At 36.0% G+C, this 22,500-nt stretch overlaps 2 protein-coding genes across 2 annotated transcripts in view; both read left to right on the top strand.

Moving 5' to 3' along the window:
• The window catches only part of psmd2 (proteasome 26S subunit ubiquitin receptor, non-ATPase 2), a 56,364-nt gene that overhangs the window by 18,152 nt on the left and 15,712 nt on the right, over positions 1-22,500 (top strand). Inside the window, exons 8-13 of the mRNA NM_200546.1 lie at positions 14,757-14,817; positions 17,074-17,220; positions 17,825-17,931; positions 19,747-19,874; positions 20,353-20,440; positions 20,862-21,024. Coding sequence (NP_956840.1) covers positions 14,757-14,817; positions 17,074-17,220; positions 17,825-17,931; positions 19,747-19,874; positions 20,353-20,440; positions 20,862-21,024 — 694 coding nt within the window. The remainder of the gene's footprint in view (positions 1-14,756; positions 14,818-17,073; positions 17,221-17,824; positions 17,932-19,746; positions 19,875-20,352; positions 20,441-20,861; positions 21,025-22,500) is intronic.
• alp3 (alkaline phosphatase 3) overlaps positions 18,904-22,500 on the top strand; it is a 141,259-nt gene continuing 137,662 nt past the window's right edge. Inside the window, exon 1 of the mRNA XM_073922652.1 lies at positions 18,904-19,113. Coding sequence (XP_073778753.1) covers positions 18,949-19,113 — 165 coding nt within the window. The 5' untranslated portion in view covers positions 18,904-18,948. The remainder of the gene's footprint in view (positions 19,114-22,500) is intronic.

Genomic DNA, 22,500 nt, shown 5'->3' with positions numbered 1-22,500 from the left:
TGTCAATCAACTCCATAGCAACAAAACAGACTAACCTAGCAACGATATGGCACCAGCTATATCTCAGCATCAGAACATCATAGAGAGGCAGGGGTTGGCTTGTTTGACTCATGCTCTTACACCATCTATCTATCTATCTATCTATCTATCTATCTATCTATCTATCTATCTATCTATCTATCTATCTATCTATCTATCTATCTATCTATCTATCTACCTTTATCTATCTACCTCTACCTATCTACCTTTATCTATCTACCTCTACCTATCTATCTATCTATCTATCTATCTATCTATCTATCTATCTATCTATCTATCTATCTATCTATCTATCTATCTATCTATCTCTACCTATCTATCTATCTATCTATCTATCTATCTATCTATCTATATCTATCTATCTATCTATCTATCTATCTATCTATCTATCTATCTATCTATCTATCTATCTATCTATCTATCTATCTATCTATCTATCTATCTATCTATCTATCTATGTATTCATCATGCATCATGCTAACAACATGCTAATTCATGCTAGAATCATGCTAGTCACATGCTAATTCATGCTAAAATCATGCTAGTCACATGCTAATTCATGCTAGAATCATGCTAACAACATGCTAATTCATGCTAGAATCATGCTAATTTATGCTAAAATCATGCTAGTAACATGCTAATCCATGCTAGAATCATGCTAACAACATGCTAATTCATGCTAGATTCATGCTAGTAACATGCTAATTCATGCTAGAATCATGCTAATATCATGCTAATTCATGCTAGCATCATGCTAACAACATGCTAATTCATGCTAGAATCATGCTAGTAACATGCTAATTCATGCTAGAATCATGCTAACAACATGCTAATTCATGCTAGAATCATGCTAGTAACATGCTAATTCATGCTATAATCATGCTAACAACATGCTAATTCATGCTAGAATTATGCTAGTAACATGCTAATTCATGCTAGAATCGTGCTAACAACATGCTAATTCATGCTAGAATCATGCTAACAACATGCTAATTCATGCTAGAATCATGCTAGTGAAATGCTAATTCATGCTAGAATCATGCTAACAACATGCTAATTCATGCTAGAATCATGCTAGTAACATGCTAATTCATGCTAGAAGCATGCTAACAACATGCTAATTTATGCTAGAATCATGCTAGTAGCATGCTAATTCATGCTAGAATCTTGCTAGTAACATGCTAAATCATGCTAGAATCATGCTAACAACATGCTAATTCATGCTAGAATCATGCTAACAACATGCTAATTCATGCTAGAATTGTGTTAATTCATGCTAAAATCATGCTAGTAACATGCTAATTCATGCTAGAATCATGCTAGTAACATGCTAATTCATGCTAGAATCGTGCTAACAACATGCTAATTCATGTTAAAATCATGCTAACAACATGCTAATTATTGCTAAAATCATGCTAGTAACATGCTAATTCATGCTAAAATCATGCTAACAACATGCTATTTCACGTTAAAATCATGGTAATAACATGCTAATCTATCTATCTATCTATCTATCTATCTATCTATCTATCTATCTATCTATCTATCTATCTATCTATCTTTTCATACTTTTTAAAACTGTTTAAACTAAATAAACTATTACCGTCAGGCTTTCACAAGCCAGCCTCAAAGTTTGTTCTCAAACTTTAAGAATCTAGTTAATAATATTTCTTCACCATGCTACCATAACTATTTTTTGCATTAGAATAATAAGAAACTGCAATAAAGTATGTATTAATTTTCTTTAAAATAATCTTAATTGCCACTTTTAAAATTTAATGAGAGTATTATTAGGCTGGCTTGTGTAGCAAGCCAGACTACTGTTATCCTATTAAACTTATTAGGCTGGCTTGTGTAGCAAGCCAGACTACTGTTATCCTATTAAACTTATTATTAGGCTGGCTTGAGAAACAAGCCAGACTACTGAAATCCTATTTAAACTTATTATTTTTTTTATATATTATTCTTCTTCTTCTTCTGAGACTAAAATTCAAAATCTATCTCCTCCTAGAGCTTTCGAGCTATGACCACCAAACTCACACCAGACCTCCAAACTATTCTGACTCGGTATGCCATATCTTTTCCGACTGATCCGACTTTCGATTTTCCGAAAAACGTCCCGGGACCGTCGGAAAAATCCCATAGACTTAACATTGGACCAAACTTTGTGACCTCATAACTCTGCATCAGACTGTCACACAGACTTCTAACTGGGCTCATTTAACTCAGACTACCTAACTGCCAATAACTGATGAGGTTTTAACTTTCTGGCCACACCCTAGCAACCACTTTTGGACCCTAGAAACTGTCCCATAGACTTCCATTCAAAAGACTCTCATTGACTTAACATGGGATCAAAATTTGTGAGCTTATAACTCTGCATCAGACTGTCATACAGACTAATGGCTGAGCTCATTTAACTCAGACTACCAAACTGAAAATAACTGATGAGCTTTTAACTTTCTAGCCACACCCTAACTACCAGATACTGCACCCTAGCAACAACTGTCCCATAGACTTTTATTGCAAAAGACTGTCATTGACTTAACAATAGATCTAACTTTGTGACCTCAAAACTATCTATCTATCCTTTTCAAACTGCTTTTATCTATCTATCTATCTATCTATCTATCTATCTATCTATCTATCTATCTATCTATCTATCTATCTATCTATCTATCTATCTATCTATCTATCTATCTATAAACTGTTTTTATCTATCTATCTATCTATCTATCTATCTATCTATCTATCTATCTATCTATCTATCTATCTATCTATCTATCTATCTATCTATCTATCTATCTATCTATCTATCAACTGTTTTAATCTATCTATCTATCTATCTATCTATACACTATTTTAATCTATCTATCTATCTATCTATCTATCTATCTATCTATCTATCTATCTATCTATCTATCTATCTATCTATCTATCTATCTATCTATCTATCTATCTATCTATCTATCTATCTATCTATCTATCTATCTATCTATCTATCTATCTATAAACTGTTTTTATCAATCTATCTATCTATCTATCTATCTATCTATCTATCTATCTATCTATCTATCTATCTATCTATCTATCTATCTATCTATCTATCTATCTATCTATCTATCTATCTATCTATCTATCTATCTATCTATCTATCTATCTATCTATCTATCTATCTATCTATCTATCTATCTCTCTCTCTCTCTCTCTATCTATCTATCTATCTATCTATCTATCTATCTATCTATCTATCTATCTATCTATCTATCTATCAACTGTTTTAATCTATCTATCTATCTATCTATCTATACACTATTTTAATCTATCTATCTATCTATCTATCTATCTATCTATCTATCTATCTATCTATCTATCTATCTATCTATCTATCTATCTATCTATCTATCTATCTATCTATCTATCTATCTATCTATCTATCTATCTATCTATCTATCTTCAAACTATTTTATCTATCTGTCATGATAGTAACATGCTAATTCATGCTAGAATCATGCTAGTAACATGCTAATTCATGCTAGAATCATGCTAATAACTTGCTAATTCATGCTAGAATCATGCTAATTTATGCTAGATTCATGCTAGTAGCATGCTAATCCATGCTAGTAACATGCTAATTCATGCTAGAATCATGCTAATAACATGCCATTCCATGCTAGAATAATGCTAATTCATGCTAGAATCATGCTAATAACATGCTAATTCATGCTAGAATCATGCTAATAACATGCTAATACATGCTAGAATCATGCTAGTAACATGCTAATTCATGCTAGAATCAAGCTAACAACATGCTAATTCATGCTAGAATCATGCTAAACTTTAAACTACTTTAAACTTAAAACTGCTTTAAGACTTTAAACTACTTTAAACTTAAAACTGCTTTAAGACTTTAAACTACTTTAAACTTTAAACTGCTTTAAAACTTTAAACTACTTTAAACTTTAAACTGCTTTAAAACTAAGCTACTTAACTTAAAACTGCTTTAAAACTTTAAGCTACATTTAACTTAAAATTGCTTTAAAACTTAAAAATTAAAGCTTTCTCAAGCCAGCCTAAAGTTTGTCTCGACGAACTTTAATAATCTAGTTAGGCTGGCTTGTGTAGCAAGCCAGACTACTGTTATCCTATTAAACTTATTATTATTATTAATATTATTAGGCTGGCTTGTGTAGCAAGCCAGACTACTGTTATCCTATTAAACTTATTATTATATTTATTATTCTTCTTCTGAGACTAAAAATTAAACTCTATCTCCACCTAGACCTTTCAAGCTATGACCATCAAACTCGGGTCAGACCTCCGAACTATTCTGACTCGAGTTGCTATATCTATTCCGACTGATCCGACTTTCGGTTTCCCGAAAAACGTCCCGGGACCGTCGGAAAAATCCCATAGACGTAACATTGGATCAAACTTTGTGACCTCATAACTCCGCATCAGAATGTCACACAGACTTCTAACTGGGCTCATTTAACTCAGACCATCAAACTGCCAATGACTGATCACCTTTAAACTTTCTAGCCACGCCTTAGCAACCACTTTTGGACCCTAGAAACCGTCCCATAGACTTCCATTGCAAAAGACTCTCATTGACTTTACATGGGATCAAACTTTGTGAGCTCATAACTCTGCATCAGACTGTCCTACAGACTAATGGCTGAGCTTATTTAACTCAGTCTAGCCAGCAGCCAATTACTGATGGCCTTTTAACTTTCTAGCCACACCCTAACAACCAGATACTGCACCCTAGCAACTGTCCCATAGACTGCAATTAAAGAGGTTCAGACTGATATTGTCATGCTGCAGTGTGATAGAGACATGGGGGTTGTTTTTAACTGTTCATACTGGCAAGAAGCTTTGATACATCATCAGTCTAAGCTGTCAATCAACTCCATAGCAACAAAACAGACTAACCTAGCAACGATATAACAGCAGCTATATCTCAGCATCAGAACATCGTAGAGAAGCGGGGGTTGGCTTGTTTGAATCAGGCTCGCACACCATCTATCTATCTATCTATCTATCTATCTATCTATCTATCTATCTATCTATCTATCTATCTATCTATCTATCTATCTATCTATCTATCTATCTATCTATATATCTATCTATCATCTATCTATCTATCTATTTATCTATATCTATTTATCTACCTCTATCTATCTATCTATCTATCTATCTATCTATCTATCTATCTATCTATCTATCTATCTATCTATCTATCTATCTATCTATCTATCTATCTATCTATCTATCTATCTCTATCTATCTATCTGTCTATCTATCTATCTATCTATCTATCTATCATGCTAACAACATGCTAATTCATGCTAGAATCATGCTAGTCACATGCTAATTCATGCTAGAATCATGCTAACAACATGCTAATTCATGCTAGAATCATGCTAGTAACATGCTAATTCATGTTAGAATCATGCTAACAACATGCTAATTTATGCTAGAATCATGCTAGTAACGTGCTAATTCATGCTAGAATCATGCTAACAACATGCTAATTCATGCTAGTAACATGCTAATTCATGCTAGAATCATGCTAACAACATGCTAATTCATGCTAGAATCATGCTAGTAACATGCTAATTCATGCTAGAATCATGCTGATTCATGCTAGAATCATGCTAACAACATGCTAATTCATGCTAGAATCATGCTAGTAACATGCTAATTCATGTTAGAATCATGCTAACAACATGCTAATTCATGCTAGAATCATGCTAGTAACGTGCTAATTCATGCTAGAATCATGCTAACAACATGCTAATTCATGCTAGAATCATGCTAGTAACATGCTAATTCATTCTAGAATCATGCTAGTAACATGCTAATTCATGCTAGAATCATGCTAACAACATGCTAATTCATGCTAGAATCATGCTAGTAACATGCTAATTCATGCTAGAATCATGCTAATTCATGCTAGAATCATGCTAACAACATGCTAATTCATGCTAGATTATTGCTAGTAACATGCTAATTCATGCTAGAATCATGTTAGTAACATGCTAATTCATGTTAGAATCATGCTAACAACATGCTAATTCATGCTAGAATCGTGCTAATTCATGCTAAAATCATGCTAGTAACATGCTAATTCATGTTAAAATCATGCTACGTACATGCTAATTCATGCTAGAATCATGCTAGTAACATGCTAATTCATGCTACAATTGTGCCAACAACATGCTAATTCATGCTAGAATCATGCTAACAACATGCAAATTCATGCTAGAATCATGCTAGTAACATGCTAATCCATGCTAAAATCATGCTAACAACATGCTAATTCATGCTAAAATCATGCTAGTTACATGCTAATTCATGCTAATATCATGCTAACAACATGCTATTTTACGTTAAAATCATGCTAATAACATGCTTATCTATCTATCTATCTATCTATCTATCTATCTATCTATCTATCTATCTATCTATCTATCTATCTATCTATCTATCTATCTATCTATCTTTTCATACTTTTTAAAACTGTTTAAACTAAATAAACTATTACCGTCAGGCTTTCACAAGCCAGCCTCAAAGTTTGTTCTCAAACTTTAAGAATCTAGTTATTCTTCTTCTGAGACTAAAAATTAAACTCTATCTCGTCCTAGGCCTTTCAAGCTATGACCATCAAACTCGGGTCAGACCTCCGAACTATTCTGACTCGAGTTGCTATATCCTTTCCGACTGATCCGACTTTCGGTTTTCCGAAAAACGTCCCGGGACCGTCGGAAAAATCCCATAGACGTAACATTGGATCAAACTTTGTGACCTCATAACTCCGCATCAGAATGTCACACAGACTTCTAACTGGGCTCATTTAACTCAGACTATCAAACTGCCAATGACTGACCACCTTTAAACTTTCTGGCCACGCCCTAGCAACCACTTTTGGACCCTAGAAACCGTCCCATAGACTTCCATTGCAAAATACTCTCATTGACTTTGCATGGGATCAAACTTTGTGAGCTCATAACTCTGCATCAGACTGTCCTACAGACTAATGATTGAGCTCATTTAACTCAGTCTAGCCAGCAGCCAATCACTGATGTCCTTTTAACTTTCTAGCCACACCCTAACAACCAGATACTGCACCCTAGCAACTGTCCCATAGACTGCCATTAAAGAGGTTCAGACTGATATTGTCATGCTGCAGTGTGATAGAGACATGGGGGTTGTTTTTAACTGTTCATACTGGCAAGAAGCTTTGATACATCATCAGTCTAAGCTGTCAATCAACTCCATAGCAACAAAACAGACTAACCTAGCAACGATATAACAGCAGCTATATCTCAGCATCAGAACATCGTAGAGAGGTGGGGGTTGGCTTGTTTGACTCATGCTCGCACACCATCTATCTATCTATCTATCTATCTATCTATCTATCTATCTATCTATCTATCTATCTATCTATCTATCTACCTACTATTTTAATCTATCTATCTATCTATCTATCTATCTATCTATCTATCTATCTATCTATCTATCTATCTATCTATCTATCTATCTATAAACTGCTTCTATCTATCTATCTATCTATCTATCTATCTATCTATCTATCTATCTATCTATCTATCTATCTATCTACCTATCTATCTATCTATCTATCTATCTATCTATCTATCTATCTATCTATCTATCTATCTATCTATCTATCTATCATGCTAACAACATGCTAATTCATGCTAGAAACATGCTAGTTACATGCTAATTCATGCTAGAATCATGCTAGTCACATGCTAATTCATGCTAGAATCATGCTAGTCACATGCTAATCATGCTAGAATCATGCTAACAACATGCTAATTCATGCTAGAATCATGCTAGTCACATGCCAATTCATGCTAACAACATGCTAATTCATGCTAGAATCATGCTAGTAACATGCTAATTCATGTTAGAATCATGCTAACAACATGCTAATTCATGCTAGAATCATGCTAGTAGCATGCTAATTCATGTTAGAATCATGCTAACAACATGCTAATTCATGCTAGAATCATGCTAGTAACATGCTAATTCATGTTAGAATCATGCTAACAACATGCTAATTCATGCTAGAATCATGCTAGTTACATGCTAATTCATGCTAGAATCATGCTAATCACATGCTAATTCATGCTAGAATCATGCTAGTTACATGCTAATTCATGCTAGAATCATGCTAGTCTCATGCTAATTCATGCTAGAATCATGCCAGTCACATGCTAATTCATACTAGAATCATGCTAACAACATGCTAATTCATGCTAGAATCATGCTAGTCACATGCTAATTCATGCTAGAATCATGCTAACAACATGCTAATTCATGCTAGAATCATGCTAGTAACATGCTAATTCATGTTAGAATCATGCTAACAACATGCTAATTCGTGCTAGAATCATGCTAGTAGCATGCTAATTCATGCTAGAATCGTGCTAACAACATGCTAATTCATGCTAGAATCATGCTAGTAACATGCTAATTCATGCTAGAATCATGCTAGTAACATACTAATTCATGCTAGAATCATGCTAACAACATGCTAATTCATGCTAGAATCGTGCTAATTCATGCCAAAATCATGCTAGTAACATGCTAATTCATGCTAGAATCATGCTAGTAACATGCTAATTCATGCTAGAATCGTGCTAGTAACATGCTAATTCATACTAGAATCATGCTAGTAACATGCTAATTCATGCTAGAATTATGCTAACAACATGCTAATTCATGCTAGAATCATGGTAGTAACATGCTAATTCATGCTAGAATCGTGCTAACAACATGCTAAATCATGCTAGAATCATGCTAACAACATGCTAAATCATGCTAGAATCATGCTAACAACATGCTAATTCATGCTAGAATCATGCTAACAACATGCTAATTCATGCTAGAATCATGCTAACATTATGCTAATTCATGCTAGAATCATGCTAACAACATCTATCTATCTATCTATCTATCTATCTATCTATCTATCTATCTATCTATCTATCTATCTATCTTTTCATACTTTTTAAAACTGTTTAAATAAACTATTACCGTCAGGCTTTCACAAGCCAGCCTCAAAGTTTGTTCTCAAACTTTAAGAATCTAGTTAATTTTATTATTCTTCTTCTGAGACTAAAAATTAAACTCTATCTCGTCCTAGGCCTTTCAAGCTATGACCATCAAACTCGGGTCAGACCTCCGAACTATTCTGACTCGAGTTGCTATATCTTTTCCGACTGATCCGACTTTCGGTTTTCCGAAAAACGTCCCGGGACCGTCGGAAAAATCCCATAGACGTAACATTGGATCAAACTTTGTGACCTCATAACTCCGCATCAGAATGTCACACAGACTTCTAACTGGGCTCATTTAACTCAGACTATCAAACTGCCAATGACTGACCACCTTTAAACTTTCTGGCCACGCCCTAGCAACCACTTTTGGACCCTAGAAACCGTCCCATAGACTTCCATTGCAAAATACTCTCATTGACTTTACATGGGATCAAACTTTGTGAGCTCATAACTCTGCATCAGACTGTCCTACAGACTAATGGCTGAGCTCATTTAACTCAGTCTAGCCAGCAGCCAATCACTGATGGCCTTTTAACTTTCTAGCCACACCCTAACAACCAGATACTGCACCCTAGCAACTGTCCCATAGACTGCCATTAAATAGGTTCAGACTGATATTGTCATGCTGCATTGTGATAGAGACATGGGGATTGTTTTTAACTGTTCATACTGGCAAGAAGCTTGTATACATCATCAGTCTAAGCTGTCAATCAGCTCCATAGCAACAAAACAGACTAACCTAGCAACGATATGACACCAGCTATATCTCAGCATCAGAACATCGTAGAGAGGCGGGGGTTGGCTTGTTTGACTCATGCTCGCACACTATCTATCTATCTATCTATCTATCTATCTATCTATCTATCTATCTATCTACATCTTTCTATCTATCTATCTATCTATCTATCTATCTATCTATCTACATCTATCTATCTATCTGTCTATCTGTCTGTCTGTCTGTCTGTCTGTCTGTCTCTATCTATCTATCTATCTATCTATCTATCTATCTATCTATCTATCTATCTATCTACCTCTATCTATCTATCTATCTATCTGTCTGTCTGTCTGTCTGTCTGTCTGTCTCTATCTATCTATCTATCTATCTATCTATCTATCTATCTATCTATCTATCTATCTATCTATCTATCTATCTATCTATCTATCTATCTATCATGCTAACAATATGCTAATTCATGCTAGAAACATGCTAGTTACATGCTAATTCATGCTAGAATCATGCTAGTCACATGCTAATTCATGCTAGAATCATGCTAGTCACATGCTAATTTATACTAGAATCATGCTAACAACATGCTAATTCAGGTTAGAATCATGCTAGTCACATGCTAATTCATGCTAGGATCATGCTAGTCACATGCTAATTTATACTAGAATCATGCTAACAACATGCTAATTCATGCTAGAATCATGCTATTCACATGCTAATTCATGCTAGAATCATGCTAGTAACATGCTAATTGATGTTAGAATCATGCTAACAACATGCTAATTCATGCTAGAATCATGCTAGTAACATGCTAATTCATGCTAGAATCATGCTAACAACATGCTAATTCATGCTAGAATCATGCTAGTAACATGCTAATTCATGCTAGAATCATGCTAACAACATGCTAATTCATGCTAGAATCATGCTAGTAACATGCTAATTTGTGCTAGAATCATGCTAGTAACATGCTAATTTATGCTAGAATCATGCTAGTAGCATGCTAATTCATGCTAGAATCATGCTAAAAACATGCTAATTTATGCTAGAATCATGCTAGTAACATGCTAATTCATGCTAAAATCATGCTAGTCACATGCTAATTCATGCTAGAATCATGCTAGTCACATGCTATTTATACTAGAATCATGCTAACAACATGCTAATTCAGGCTAGAATCATGCTAGTCACATGCTAATTCATGCTAGAATCATGCTAGTCACATGCTAATTCATGCTAGAATCATGCTAACAACATGCTAATTCATGCTAGAATCATGCTATTCACATGCTAATTCATGCTAGAATCATGCTAACAACATGCTAATTCATGATAGAATCGTGCTAGTAACATGCTAATTCATGCTAGAATCATGCTAGTAACATGCTAATTCATGCTAGAATCGTGCTAACACCATGCTAATTTATGCTAGAATCATGCTAGTTACATGCTAATTCATGCTAGAATCATGCTAGTAACATGCTAATTCATGCTAGAATCATGCTAGTAACATGCTAAATCATGCTAGAATCGTGCTAACAACATGCTAATTCATGCTAGAATCATGCTAATTAATGCTAAAATTATGCTTGTAACATGCTAATTCATGCTAGAATCATGCTAGTAACATGCTAATTCATGCTAGAATCATGCTAGTAACATACTAATTCATGCTAGAATCGTGCTAACAACATGCTATATCATGCTAGAATCATGCTAGTAACATGCTAATTCATGCTAGAATCGTGCTAGTCACATGCTAATTCATGCTAGAATCGTGCTAACAACATGCTAATTCATGCTAGAATCGTGCTAACAACATGCTAATTCATGCTAGAAACGTGCTAGTAACATGCTAATTCATGCTAGAATCATGCTAGTAACATGCCAATTCATGCTAGAATCATGCTAACAACATGCTAATTCATGCTAAAATCATGCTAACAACATTCTAATTCATGCTAAAATCATGCTAGTAACATGCTAATTCATGCTAGAATTATGCTAGCAACATGCTAATTTATGCTAGAATCATGCTAACAACATGCTAATTCATGCTAAAAACATGCTAACAACATGGTAATTCACGCTAGAATCATGCTAACAACATGCTAATTCACGTTAGAATCATGCTAATACCATGGTAATCTATCTATCTATCTATCTATCTATCTATCTATCTATCTATCTATCTATCTATCTATCTATCTATCTATCTATCTTTTCATACTTTTAAAAACTGTTTAAACTAAATTAACTATTACCGTCAGGCTTTCACAAGCCAGCCTCAAAGTTTGTTCTCAAACTTTAAGAATCTAGTTATTATTTTTATTAATATTATTATTCTTCTTCTGAGACTAAAAATTAAACTCTATCTCCACCTAGACCTTTCAAGCTATGACCATCAAACTCGGGTCAGACCTCCGAACTATTCTGACTCGAGTTGCTATATCCTTTCCGACTGATCCGACTTTCGGTTTTCCGAAAAACGTCCCGGGACCGTCGGAAAAATCCCATAGACGTAACATTGGATCAAACTTTGTGACCTCATAACTCCGCATCAGAATGTCACACAGACTTCTAACTGGGCTCATTTAACTCAGACTATCAAACTGCCAATGACTGATCACCTTTAAACTTTCTGGCCACGCCCTAGCAACCACTTTTGGACCCTAGAAACCGTCCCATAGACTTCCATTGCAAAAGACTCTCATTGACTTTACATTGGATCAAACTTTGTGAGCTCATAACTCTGCATCAGACTGTCCTACAGACTAATAATTGAGCTCATTTAACTCAGTCTAGCCAGCAGCCAATCACTGATGGCCTTTTAACTTTTTAGCCACACCCTAACAACCAGATACTGCACCCTAGCAACTGTCCCATAGACTGCCATTAAAGAGGTTCAGACTGATATTGTCATGCTGCAGTGTGATAGAGACATGGGGGTTGTGTTTAACTGTTCATACTGGCAAGAAGCTTTGATACATCATCAGTCTAAGCTGTCAATCAACTCCATAGCAACAAAACAGACTAACCTAGCAACGATATGGCACCAGCTATATCTCAGCATCAGAACATCGTAGAGAGGCAGGGGTTGGCTTGTTTGACTCATGCTCGCACACCATCTATCTATCTATCTATCTATCTATCTATCTATCTATCTATCTATCTATCTATCTATCTATCTATCTATCTATCTATCTATCTATCTATCTTTCTATCTATCTATCTATCTATCCACTATCTATCTATCTATCTATCTATCTATCTATCTATCTATCTATCTATCTATCTATCTATCTATCTATCTATCTACCTATCTATCTATCTATCTATCTATCTATCTATCTACCTATATCTATCTATCTAATTATCTATCTATCTATCTATCTATCTATCTATCTATCTATCTATCTACCTTTATCGATCTATCTATCTATCCATCATACTAAGAACATGCTAATTCATGCTAGAATCATGCTAGTCACATGCTAATTTATGCTAGAATCATGCTAGTCACATGCTAATTCATACTAGAATCATGCTAACAACATGCTAATTCATGCTAGAATCATGCTAGTCACATGCTAATTCATTCTAGAATCATGCTAACAACATGCTAATTTATGCTAGAATCATGCTAGTCACATGCTAATTCATGCTAGAATGATGCTAACAACATGCTAATTCATGCTAGATTCATGCTAGTAACATGCTAATTCATGTTAGAATCATGCTAACAACATGCTAATTCTTGCTAGAATCATGCTAGTAACATGCTAATTCATGCTAGAATCATGCTAACAACATGCTAATTCATGCTAGAATCATGCTAATTCATGCTAGAATCATGCTAACAACATGCTAATTCATGCTAGAATCATGCTAGTAACATGCTACTTCTTGTTAGAATCATGCTAACAACATGCTAATTCATGCTAGAATCATGCTAGTAACATGCTAATTCATGCTAGAAGCATGCTAACAACATGCTAATTCATGCTAGAATCATGCTAACAACTTGCTAATTCATGCTAGAATCATGCTAGTAACATGCTATTTCATGCTAGAATCATGCTAACAACATGCTAATTCATGCTAGAATCATGCTAGTAACATGCTAATTCATGCTAGAATCATGCTAGTAACATGCTAATTCATGCTAGAATCATGCTAAGAACATGCTAATTCATGCTAGAATCATGCTAACAACATGCTAATTCATGCTAGAATCGTGTTAATTCATGCTAAAATCATGCTAGTAACATGCTAATTCATGTTAAAATCATGCTAGGTACATGCTAATTCATGCTAGAATCATGCTAGTAACATGCTAATTCATGCTAGATTCGTGCTAACAACATGCTAGAATCATGCTAACAACATGCTAATTCATGCTAATAACATGCTAATTCATACTAAAATCATGCTAACAACATGCTAATTCATGCTAAAATCATGCTAGTAACATGCTAATTCATGCTAGAATCATGCTAACAACATGCTATTTCACGTTAAAATCATGCTAATAACATGTTAATCTATCTATCTATCTATCTATCTATCTATCTATCTATCTATCTTTTCGTACTTTTTAAAACTGTTTAAATAAACTATTACCGTCAGGCTTTCACAAGCCAGCCTCAAAGTTTGTTCTCAAACTTTAAGAATCTAGTTAATGTATATATTTATATAAATGCTTAAAAGCAATCAATTAAATGAAAAATAAAAATAATGACAATAATTATCTAAACAAAAGTTATTATTACTGCAATAATGATTTATTTTTTATGGGTTTTGTTAGCTGCAGTAGCCCTGTTCATTTAAAAAAAGATGGTTCTTGTTAATGTGACTCAGACATGCATGTGTTTTATTTTTGATTCTCTCCACTGCAGCTGGACATTATGGAGCCGAAAGTTCCAGATGACATTTACAAAACACACCTGGAGAACAACCGTAAGACCCTTTATTCTGTTTATTGGTCTTTTATGTGACTTTACAGATTACAGAACAGAAGTTAGAACAACCTATTTAACAGTAATAATGTCACACAGCATTTTTGGTATGTAATGGTGCGTACAGAATTAGGCCTGACACAATATCTATTTGTTGTTGAAGGATATATTGCACCAAAATATATTGTGATAAACTATATTATTGTCATTTTATGCCACTCATTATATAAAATAACAATATATTATCATCACAATGCAAGTGCATTCTTTCAAAGAACGCATATTTTATTCTGAAGAATATTGCATTTAATTTTAGTCGTTTTAGCAGTTTATTAATAAGGCAGTGGAATGCATATCCTAAATAAACAATAATAAGGTAAAAAGTGCTAGGTAAAAAGTAAGAGGCTGTGATATCTTATACCAGGTCTATTTTCAGTTGTCAGACACCTACATGAGAATATACTATAGCAGGGGTGTCCAAACTACGGCCCGCGGGGCTTTTTATAAATATTAATAGAATCTGGCCCGCTATACAAAAATGAACGTAATTCAATAAATAACCACCGGGTGTCGCTATTACATGCCTTCAATTAGACAGCAGTTCCTGTTACGAAGTAAAACGAACTGAACAAACTGAAAGAAACATCATTCATAATCACGTTTTGGCGAGCCATGGCACAAGCAAGAAAAAGGAAAATCAACAGTGAGTGCAGGAAATTTCAGTCACGATGGGGCAAAGAATATTTCTTCACAGAGGTCAGTGGAATATGTGTCTGTTTAATTTGCCAGGAATCAGTTGCAGTAATGAAGGGATATAATATTAAAAGACATTATAAAATAAAACATCAGGCCTTCAGCTCTTACACTGGTGCCGAACGAGATCAAAAAGTAAAACTAATAGCAGCAGCTCTATCAGCTCAACAACAGCAGTTTTTTTTTTTTTCGTGCTAATAAAGTGCAAGAAAAGTCTATGCTGGCTAGTTATGATGTAGCCCAGCTAATCGCACAGCACAGGAAACCTTTCACTGAAGGAGAATCTATAAAGGATGAGTGTTGCAAGTGTAATTTGCCCAGAGAAGATTCAAGATTTTAAAAACGAAAGTCTTTCTAGAAACACAGTTGGACGATGAATTAAAATAACAAATTAAAATAATTCCATAACACACACACACATACATACATACACATATACATATATACACACACACACACACACATACATATATACACATATACATATATACACATATACATACACACACACACACACATACATATATACACATATACATACACACACACACACACACACATACATACATACATACATGTATATTAGGGCTGTGCAATTAATCGAAAATCCGATTTCGATTTTGGCTTTTAACAATTATGAAAAACCATTAATCGAGATAAACGATTTTTCCATCACGTACCGCCCCCTTTCCAGTTGTACACGTGTGAAAACTCTGCCTCTGCAAAGCTCAGTTCCACGTGAAAATGACTAAAAGCATGTGCTGTAATGTAACTTGACAATCAAACATATATATTGCTTAAAGGGGCTAATAATATCGAGCTATTAAAATAGGTTTCAAAATATTCAAACCTGCTTTTATTCTAGCTGAAATAAAACAAATAAGCCTTTCTCCAGAAGAAAAAATATTATAGGAAAAACCTCTGTTAAACATCATTTGTGAAATATTTATAAATAAAAATAAATTCACAGAAGGGCGAATAATTTTGACTTATGATTTTTCCCATAATCGAGCAGCCCTAATATATATACATATATATGCGCGTCTGTGTAATATATGGCCCGGGACAACGTTTTTTTTTTTTTTTTTTTTTTTTTGCATCTGGCCCTCGGCCCAAAAAGTTTGGACACCCCTGTACTATATTAATTAATAGTAAATACTACTGTGTTTTTTAACCATACTGACACTGACACCTTCAATAATGACAGAGATGTCGCACAATCAGCTAAAATGTTGCTATAATTGGTCTTTATGTATGGGCGATATATATTGCATCGCAAAAATGATTGAGGTCATGTCCATATGTTGTGTGATAAGTCCATATATTGATTATTGTGACAGGCCGACACAAAATTCGAACACAACATGAGGGTTAATATAGTTTATCAAGATTGTTATGAAGGGTTATGACGAAAGTGTTATGTAGTAAGTGTTATGAAAGCAGTTAAAGTCAGTCAGAGATATTATGTTCAGTGTATTATTAATAAATTCTCTTCCTCTCTCAGGGTTTGGTGGCAGCGGCTCTCAGGTGGATTCGGCTCGTATGAATCTCGCCTCCTCGTTTGTAAACGGCTTCGTTAACGCTGCGTTCGGACAAGACAAACTGCTCACAGAAGACGGAAACAAGTGGCTGTACAAAAACAAGGACCACGGTGAGAACAGGCCTGTCTCAGAGCAGATACACTACAGAAATCTGAAATACTTAACACTATACAATAGTCTCATTAGTAAGTGTTTATGAATAGATTCACATCAACTCTGAGAAAAAGCCAGATTTATAACAGTTGCTATTTTAATTTAAAAAAACACAACTAAATTTGTTTAGTTATTAACTTAATTTAATAAAATAATTACGACTTGTAATCAGATTTTGACTTATTTTAATGCATTTATTAGGCATTGTAATTAGAAGTTAACATCAGCTGAGATTAATAAGTGTTTGTAGTTTTCAGTTAAATTAACTGACGATAACTCATACAGTACAAAGTGTTAACATACAATATCTCTAAAAACAGTCAGTCAGTATTTTAGCATGCATTAGACCAGATTAGCATATGAAAACGTTATTAAGCTAATGTTGTGCTGTTATGAACCCCACTGCAAATACAATCTGAATATTCGTAATAAAAAGCACTCTAAAAGTTTAAATAGTAAATAATTCCTCACTGTGCCCACGATATCAGTATTGTGCATGTTCATGATCATGATATATTGAGTTATTGAATATCAGCCTTTGTCTATTCATGTGTGTTATAGGGATGCTCAGCGCTGCGGCGTCACTGGGAATGATTCTGCTGTGGGATGTGGACGGTGGTCTGACACAGATCGATAAATATCTTTATTCATCAGAGGACTACATCAAGGCATGTACACAACATTTAGCACTCATTTTAACCATTTGGTTACCCAAAACTTGGGATCACAGTGGTCTTCTTTGCCAAAAGTGACTGAAAACCTTTTATTTTATACTAAAACATTTTATTTATGCAGTAAACTTTTTTTTCTTTATTTATATTTAGAATTTTCACAATATTTTGTGGTAAAAGTGCTAATTTATCCAGCAACTTCTTTTTACTTTGCATTTTGGGAAGGTTTTGTAATCAAAATGTTATTTATTTATGCATTCACTTCTTTTAGTCCATTTTTTTGTCAATGCGACTATACTTAAATACTTAAGTTGTCATTTTGTTGTTGTAATTAATATATAAATAGTATATAAATATAAAATAGTATAATATCTCACTGTAAAATGATGTTAGTAATTTTAAGCTAAAGAGAAATAATATAATTTTTATACTGTACAACTTGTTGATAATATATTTTTTTTTTGTCAATGCAAATACGTAGTACTTTTATTGTTGTTGTAATTTGTATATATACACACAATTGACTGTAAAAATACTGTAAATAAAACTGTTTTATTATATAAAAACTGTTATATATAAGAAAAACTGTTTTATTATATATATATATATACACCAGAGGTCGCGTTAGACTTTGTCATTGTCCGTCATTTTGACGGAGAGGGTTGTAAAAATTCCGTCATAACCTGTTATTGACCGTCAATTAATTTGCATATTTTCTAATCGCTTTTTTCATTCATATTTTATTAATGAACTTAAACGACGAGCATAAAAGCTAAATTATTTATTTATTTATTTATCAAATGAACAATAACTCGTATCTGCCTTTACTCATATCTCCCTCCTGCGTCGACCTGAGCTGGGTGCTTGCCATTAAATTCTGTGTCTTTGCCTCGGAAAGTCGACTTCTCCTGACAGATTTAAATTTGTTCTGGTGGCTGAAGCCGCGTTCTGTTGCCACACTGGAGAGTCCTTGCCAGAAGTGTCCCGGACTCTACAGACAGACTCGGGCCACATATGGTTAACAGGAATCGGGCCAGTGCTTTGCAGCCGCATCATAAACACATGTGCGGGAGCGAGCTGCGGGCCATAATCGGCCCCGATAACACTCGCCCATGCCCAGTCGGAGCTGGAGGCACCGAAGGGCAGCCGAGCTCAGGCCGATTACTACCTGCTATCTGGGTAGCGCCACTTTAGCAGTGTTTTGTAGTCAGGAAACATTTCGCCTAAGGAAGTGATCAGAAGTTTGCTGGATTTTCTGAATGTGGGATTTCCCGGTCTTGCAAGCACCCGTGCAGCACGTGCTCCTTCAGCTCCAGGGGCGCAGCTTCACCCCTCTGCGTTCGGTAGTGCATGGTGCTCACAACGCATTTCAAACCACCTGACCTCCTTGTTGCCGCTTGCTTGGCCCGTAACAACAGCTGTCGGCGCCTGAGGATTTTTGTCTGTTTGTTCTTCATCGTCCACTGCATCACTTCCTCTTTTTCTCCCTTTATTGTTAATATCGCAACTATTTGGCTGTTTAAAGAAACTTCTCACACTCAGCTGCTGTGAGATTTTTGCAACTGTACACAGCGGAGACAAAACAAGGGCAATCGCCATCAGCTGGACAGGAGTGGGAATTACAGCTACAAATACAATAGATCACCCTCAGCATAATCCATCAAAATGACGATCACCTTCAGATTTTTCCGTCACTGCTGAAAAAAATCTGTATATATATATATATATATATATATATATATATATATATATATATATATATATATATATATATATATATATGTTTTATGTTATTTTTTTTTTTTATTGCAGTCCGGGGCTCTGTTGGCGTGTGGAATCGTGAACTCTGGTGTTCGTAATGAATGTGATCCTGCTCTCGCTCTGCTGTCTGATTACGTCCTGCACAACAGCAACATCATGAGGATCGGAGCCATTTTTGGGTAAATTACAAATAACACACTCTTACACGCACACGAATAACACACAGCATTTCATTCATTTTCCTACAGCTTAGTCCCTTTATTCATCAGAGGTTGCCACAGCGGAAAGAACCACTATCCCAGCATATGTTTTACACAGCGGATGACCTTCAGTACTGGGAAGCACACATACACACTCATTCCCACACACACTCGTACACTACGGCCAATTTGGTTCATCAATTCCCCTATACCACACGTGTTTGGACTGTGGGGTAAAACCAGAGCACCCGCAGGAAACCCACACCAACACGGGAGAACATGCAAACTCCACACAGAAACGCCAACTGACCCAGCTGGGACTCGAACCAGCGACCTTCCTGCTGTGATGCCACAGTGCTAACCACTGAGCCACCGTGACGCCCACTCTTCAAGATCAAACTATTTAGTACTTTATTAAGTGGTGTTTAATTGTGTGTGTGTGTGTGTGTGTGTGTAGGCTCGGTCTGGCATACGCCGGCTCAAACCGAGAGGATGTGCTTTCTCTTCTACTTCCTGTCATGGGAGACTCCAAATCCAGCATGGAGGTGAGTGTGTGTGTGTGTGTGTGTGTGTGTGTGTGTGTGTGTGTGTGTGTGTGTGTGTGTGTGTGTGTGTGTGTGTGTGTGTGTGTGTGTGTGTGTGTGTGTGTGTGTGTGTGTGTGTGTGTGTGTGTGTGTGTGTGTGGAGTGGTTGTTGTGTATATGAGTGTGTATAAGTGTAATGGCCAAATTTCTGTGTGAGTGTGCATGTGTCTATATCGCTAAATATGTGTGGGTGTCTATGCATTTGTGAGTGTGTATGTGTTTTATGTCCATTTTCCTGTCTGTCTGTCTGTGTGTGTGTGTGTGTGTGTGTGTCTTTTATAATATACATTTCTGTGTGTCTGTCTGTATGAGTGTGTATATGTTTTGTCTATATATATTTGTTTGTGTGTGTGTATGATGGTCCTGTGTGTGTGTTCTGCAGGTAGCAGGAGTGACGGCTCTGGCGTGTGGGATGATCGCTGTGGGTTCCTGTAATGGTGATGTCACTTCCACTATCCTGCAGACCATCATGGAGAAGAGTGAGCAGGAGCTGAAGGACACGTGCGCTCGCTGGCTGCCACTCGGCCTCGGACTCAATCACCTCGGTGAGACACATACACACGTACTCGAACTCACAAACATACTTACACACACACACACACACTTACTCACACTCTCTCTCACACATACACATTAACACTCACGCACACACACAAATGCTTGCTCGCTTACGCAGGCACACACACGCACACACACTCGCGCATACACATTCTCACACTCTCTTTCGCTCATATACACTAACACACACACACACTAATGCACGCTCACACTGACACACACAAACTCTCACACTCACTCATTCACTCTGTAACACTCAAACACACACACACACACACACACAAAAACTGTCACACTCACTCCTGTAATACACAGACCCGCACACACACAAACACTCACTCATTCACTCTGTAACACTCAAACACACACACACACACACACACACACAAAAACTGTCACACTCACTCCTGTAATACACAGACCCACACACGCACACACACACAAACTCTCGCACTCACTTATTCACTCTGTAACACTCAAACACACACACACACACAAAAACTGTCACACTCACTCCTGTAACACACAGACCCACACACGCACACACACACAAACTCTCGCACTCACTTATTCACTCTGTAACACTCAAACACACACACAAAAACTGTCACACTCACTCCTGTAACACACAGACCCACACATGCACACACGCACGCCCATACACACACAGACCTAAACGTGCACACACAAACACACTAACTCACTCGCTCACATACTAATACACTCTTGCTCACTCACACACACACGCACAAACACACAAACTCTCACACTCACTCATTCACTCTGTAACACTCAAACACACACACACACACACAAAAACTGTCACACTCACTCCTGTAACACACAGACCCACACAAACACACACAAACACACAAGCTCTCACACTCACTCATTCACTCTGTAACACTCAAACACGCACACAAAAACTGTCACACTCACTCCTGTAACACACTGACCCACACATGCACACACGCACGCCCATACACACACAGACCTAAACGTGCACACACAAACACACTAACTCACTCGCTCACATACTAATACACTCTTGCTCACTCACACACACACGCACAAACACACAAACTCTCACACTCACTCATTCACTCTCTAACACTCAAACACACACACACACACAAAAACTGTCACACTCACTCCTTTAACACACAGACCCACACACACACAAACACACAAACTCTCACACTCACTCATTCACTCTGTAACACTCAAACACACACACAAAAACTGTCACACTCACTCCTGTAACACACTGACCCACACATGCACACACGCACGCCCATACACACACAGACCTGAACGTGCACACACAAACACACTAACTCACTCGCTCACATACTAATACACTCTTGCTCACTCACACACACACACACTCTTACACTCACTCACACTGCCACACACACACAAACAAACAATCACACACACTTAATCTATATATGACACACACT

The sequence above is a fragment of the Danio rerio genome, chromosome 15, assembly GCF_049306965.1.
Source record: "Danio rerio strain Tuebingen ecotype United States chromosome 15, GRCz12tu, whole genome shotgun sequence".
Taxonomy (NCBI): Eukaryota; Metazoa; Chordata; class Actinopteri; order Cypriniformes; family Danionidae; genus Danio; species Danio rerio.
This window is presented reverse-complemented; position numbering and strand designations above follow the sequence as displayed.